Below are 5,545 nucleotides of genomic sequence, written 5' to 3'. Positions count from 1 at the left end.
GTGTTACTCCCTGGCTGAGCTTTTAGTAATAAAACACAATAGGAGAAATGTATCCAAATTATTGGAAGGAAGAGTGAAGCAGTGACCCGTAGTGACCAGGATTTCAGCTCTGACGTAAATAAAAGTTATTAATAAATTACACCCTGTTCTCTTTAAGGGTAAAAGAAAAAATACATATACATAAGATATAAAATAAAACTATTACTATCACATGAAGTGAATTGTCCTGTTTATTGATGGTAAAAGTCCTCTTAGGTTACTCTTTGCCACTAGTGATTGTAGTATGAGCTCTACCGAGGGTAGAGGATGACAGGTTGCCCTTGTTTTCATGTTGTGTTTATCCGTCGGCACTCAGGAGAGGAAAAACCCCCTGTGGGGGAAACCTCTAGGGAACCATGGCCTACGGATAACTCCCCTTCCCTGGGGGCACGAGGCAACATGCCATCTATAAGTCCTGGTCCACGGTCATTTTACTGACTCCTGGTAGGATTTTCATGGTCTCCAGGTTCTTCTTGTATTCGGACACTGCAGAGCACCAGATTGCAGCAAAATCCCCAGCCTCCAATAGGGAGGAGTGGATATGGCTGCATATTACACTGCAGGTCATAGCCCTCAGGACACTCCTAGTGGTCGAAGCAACATGCCATCTATAAGTACTGGTCCACGGTCATTTTACTGACTCCTGGTAGAATTTTCATGGTCTCCAGCTTCTTCTTGTATTTGGACACTGCAGAGAACCAGATTTCAGCAAAACCTCCAGCCTCCAATAGGGAGGAGCGGATATGGCTGCAAGTTACACTGCAGGTCACGACCCTCAGGACACTTCTAGTAATTGAGGCAACATGCCATCTAGAAGTTCTGGTCCACGGTCATTTTACTGACTCCTGGTAGGATTGTCATGGTCTCCAGCTTCTTCTTGTTTTCGGACACTGCAGAGTACCAGATTGCAGAAAACCCCCCAGCCTCCAATAGAGAGGAGTGGATATGGCTGCATATTACACTGCAAGTCACGTTTTTTCATTTCCACCATCTTATAGCCCTTCAGATCCTGTGGAAGGTGACCTACACAACAAGAGATACTAGGTTAGAAATAACTTTTATATCTTAATAGGACATATGAAATGGGATTATCCTCATGTGAAAACACCTCCAGGTTTGGCCCTATGGGCCATCAGCATAATGTAAGCAGCACTCTGTAAGAGTTTTCCTGACTACACTGTGCTGACTGATTCACAGGACACAAGAGGGGGTTTCATGCTCCCTATCCCAGTCCCATTTACAATGACTCACCTGTGATGGGGTTTTTTAGGTCTCCGATGTTTCAGCTTTCTATTTCTTCTTTACGACCTTCCATCCATCATCAGCAAATGTGAATCCACAGAAGAGTTTTTGATTTTTCTTGGCCATTCGTGGTTTAATGGCTTTGGAAAAATTGACATCTTTCATTGTATCTGATGTCATCACTGGTGGCTGTGAACAGAAGATACAAGAACTAGTGTTCATAAAAAGACACACAATAGAGATGTACTGCTGTCACCATATTCTCTGGGTCATATACTTACAGGTGGTAGGTGGAATGGTGGAGGTGCTTTGCCGCCTTCTATTTCTGTCCAGTTGATCTCCATAAAGAATGGATGTTCTCTTATGTTGTCCACAAATTTCTGCCGACTCTCTGGTGATTTATCCAAGAGCTGGAACATATAATGAAGAAGTTTATTCAGTCTCCAGTTGCTTTAAATTTTTATTGTTGTGTTTTTCATTATATTCAACCACTTTATTACTGAGATGTGGCATTATACTCACCCCCTCTATGACGGCTTTGACGTGGGGGTCCAGTTCTTTTGGGAAGGCGGGATCATCATTGATCAGTGCCTTCTTGATATTCTCATCAATTTCATCTTCAACGAAGGGATATCTGCCAGTAGCCATCTCATATATCACAACACCAGCAGAGAACCAGTCCACTGCTTTGTTGTACGGCTTCTCTAGAAGAATCTGTGAAGACATAAAGAAGACAATAAGAATATTGACCAGACAGCAGAAAACATGGAGATGTCCAGCCTTTTATTGAGAAGACTCAGGGACATGTAAATGATTCCTCACCTCAGGAGCCATGTATGCAAGCGTCCCGGCCCATCCTGAAGTTTTTGCATTGCCAAAGATGTTCATCACGGCAAGACCAAAATCAGCGATCTTCAAGTGACCATTGTTGTCCAGTAAGATGTTGTCTGGTTTTATGTCTCTAGTAGAGGAAAGAGATGACAAAATACCAAATGTATTATATTAGCTGGGCTGAAGATTCCCATTGTGACCTGAGATAAGAAGTGTCTACACAAGGGCATTAGGATGAGAGTATAAGACTATTCATACCAGGTCTACATAGAAGATGTGCCACACTTACCTGTGTATGATGCCACTGGTGTGGAGAAACTGCAGCCCACAGATCAGCTCAGCTGCAAAAAATCTGATGCGGAAAAAAAGAAAACCATCAAAATCCAATATTTCATCCACTAAACTAAGAGACTGATAATGACATAAAGCCAAATATCTCTGACAACTCTTATCTTAATCTAATATACGATGTTCTATCTTACCTGGTGGCTGGAATGGGTAAAGGGGCATTAGTTGTCATGAAGCCTGTAAGGTCTCCTCCACTCAGATATTCCATGGCGTAGAAGACGTGTTCCTGTGATAAAACAGAGGAGATAATAGGGGTTAATGGCATATTGTAGGTAGGGGACACTGGTTGCACTGATTGTAATCAATGTTCTTCTAGGTCACATTCTTGTAACAAATACTATGGCTGTGGCTAGAAGAACATTGCACACAAATTGGCACATAGACTGTATTCATTTAATACATTGATGACTCAGAACTGTTGGATTATGAGCCACTTACCTGGGACTGGAAGGTGGCAAAAGCCCGAGAAATGAATGGACTCTTCCTAGTCATCTCCAGAACCTGTCGCTCTATCAGGACATTATCTCTCGAGTCCTTGACTAGGAGCCTTTTCTTCACCATTTTCACTGCCACTTGTTTTTGGCAGGCCTGATGTGTGGCCAACATGACCTGGAAGAAACAGAGCTTTAGAACTGGAGGAAAGGTTCGTCCTGCCATGAGATGTGATGAGAAGATGTGAAGCAGTGATGCTCCTAGAGTCATATTACTACTCCACATCACACACATGAGGAAGACGTTACCACAATCCCTAATACTTACTTTACCGTATGATCCCTCTCCAAGGATTTTATGGAAGGTGAAGCTCTCCACTCCCGTCACAATGATGGGAGATTCATCTGGTGTTGTACCTGATGAAGAAGGGAGAAATAAGATGAGACAAAGCCAATATCTGAATGTGAATATAATATTTCATGCAACTTAATCTCCATTTTGCTACATTATCTGACTTCTTATATAAATCTCAACTTTCACTGTTTATGTGATTTGTCTTTATTCTTACTTTTTTACTATATATCATAACCTTTGCTCTAATTAAGCCTTCTGGAGCAAACAACCGCAGCACTACACAAGAAGATATGCCACTGCAGAACCAAAGTAGCAGACTATACAAAAAAATATATTATAGGCAAATTTCTTAGCATTACCAATCAATGAGATGCTTTTATAATTATGCAATTCATTATTAACAATGTGGTTTCATTAAATCTAACAATCTGTATTATGATTGGCTTATCGTCCATGTAAAATGATTGGCTTATATTCTATGTCCTGTTAAATTATTATTGGCTATTTTGTAAAACCTCCTCCTACTATAATAAAGAAGGGATAACAGGTTTGGCCCTCATAGAGAAACTTTAATGTACACACCGTGTGTCTGTGTATTTTGTTTTTCCATCCGGCCTCTCCCTAACACCAGAGGCACATGACTTACAGACAATAGGCTGTAGGGGGCTTCATAGAAATATCATTTCTGGAGCCCACCGTATTGCTGCAGTAACAAGATAATACTCTTATCTAATGCTAATGTGGCCAACTACAGAGGGGTAGAACAGTAATAGGGGGTACCATAGAGAAACAACACCAGAATCATAATGATTGGGGTCTTACAAAGGCGGAAAATCCTGTCATTAACTAAATTTGGGGATATTTGGTTTCTGTGTCTTGGATCTGTACTCACCTGAGAGCTGCTCATTGTCAGTATCGGGGGACACACTGGGTCTATCAACAGTTTTGTCCCCCATCTCTTCTTCCATTTTTTTCTTTTTCCTGATACTTTCCTGTATCGGGCTTCCAGATCTTTTTGAAGCTTTGATAATGGTGCCATGTTTTTCCTTTTTTTTCTTTTTCATGACACTCTCCTGTATCGGGCTTCCAGATCTTTTTGAAGCTTTGATAATGGTGCCATGTTTTTCCTTTTTTTTCTTTTTCATGACACTCTCCTGTATCGGGCTTCCAGGTCTTTTTGAAGCTTTGATAATGGTGTCATGTTTTTCCTTTTTTTTCTTTTTCATGACACTCTCCTGTATCGGACTTCCAGGTCTTTTTGAAGCTTTGATAATGTTTTGGTTGGTGCCATCTTGTTCACCCTCTGATGCTTCTATTCTGCTCTTTTTTGACACCTTACCAAGTCTCTCTCCCTTTCTCTTCCTATTATTCAGCTCCGTAGATGTCATTTTGGGCTGAGGAAGGTCCTGTCCACCTCTAGGGCGCTCCAGGATGTAGTATGGAACTGCTCCTTTAACAGGCCTTCTGCTTTACCGTAATATATTTTATATCAAACCAAAATTTGCTAAGCGCAAGAAAAATTACCCTCACCCACTAAGTGATGAAGACAACTGGGGGATATTTAGATTGCAGAGACATTCCATTGATTCAGTGACATCACAAAGGCAATTGTGACATCATCATATTCTAATGATCACATGACTTCACAGAGGGACCAAAACCAAAGGTCAAGTGACATCACAGCGGAACCAAAGCCAAAGGTCAAGTGACATCACAGATGGGCCAGTGACATGGCTGATAGGCCTGAGTTTATGAACAGTTGTTTGGTTTTTTTACAGTTATTTGCCATAGAGACTTTATACTTCACACAGCTGAGGGTTTGCAACATTTGTATTCAGATTAGATATTCTTCTGTGAGCAAAACAGACTGGACTCTACACTGATGTAAAAAGTCTACATACTTCCGTTACAATGCCAGGTTTTTATCAAGTAAAACAATCCTACCAAGAAGACTCATTTAAGAACAGTTATTACACTTTATTGTCATCAAGAATCTGAACAAATGAATTGAGTAACAGAGGAGAGAAATAAAAGCAAAAAACTAAATGAATGTGATTACTTACAGTTAGGGCCATATATACTTGGACACTGACACAATTGTTGTTTTCTTTTACCTGTTTACTCAAACATATTCAAGTTATAGTTATATAATGGACATGGACATAAAGTCCTGACTTTTAACTTTCATTTGGGGGTATCCCCATTCAAATTAAATGAAGGGTTTAGGAATTTCATCTCCTTTATATGTGCCCCCCCCAGTTTTAAAGGGCATAAAAGTAATTAGACAATTGATTCCCAG

The 5,545-nt window shown here is 40.5% G+C and overlaps 1 protein-coding gene across 1 annotated transcript; it reads right to left on the bottom strand.

Annotated features, from left to right (window-relative positions):
• Nucleotides 1–229: 229 nt before the first annotated feature.
• LOC142285210 (protein kinase C delta type-like) lies at nt 230–4,780 on the bottom strand. Its single transcript, XM_075333254.1, has 10 exons — nt 4,139–4,780; nt 3,220–3,308; nt 2,899–3,069; nt 2,595–2,686; nt 2,402–2,464; nt 2,104–2,242; nt 1,804–1,995; nt 1,563–1,691; nt 1,291–1,470; nt 230–1,062 (listed from the first exon to the last, which is right to left on the bottom strand). Exons 1-9 carry the CDS (start codon nt 4,632–4,634, stop codon nt 1,330–1,332), a joined length of 1,512 nt encoding a protein of 503 aa, XP_075189369.1. The 5' UTR covers nt 4,635–4,780; the 3' UTR covers nt 230–1,062; nt 1,291–1,329.
• Nucleotides 4,781–5,545: the final 765 nt, after the last annotated feature.

The sequence above is a fragment of the Anomaloglossus baeobatrachus genome, chromosome 2, assembly GCF_048569485.1.
Source record: "Anomaloglossus baeobatrachus isolate aAnoBae1 chromosome 2, aAnoBae1.hap1, whole genome shotgun sequence".
In the NCBI taxonomy this organism is placed as follows: domain Eukaryota; kingdom Metazoa; phylum Chordata; class Amphibia; order Anura; family Aromobatidae; genus Anomaloglossus; species Anomaloglossus baeobatrachus.
This window is presented reverse-complemented; position numbering and strand designations above follow the sequence as displayed.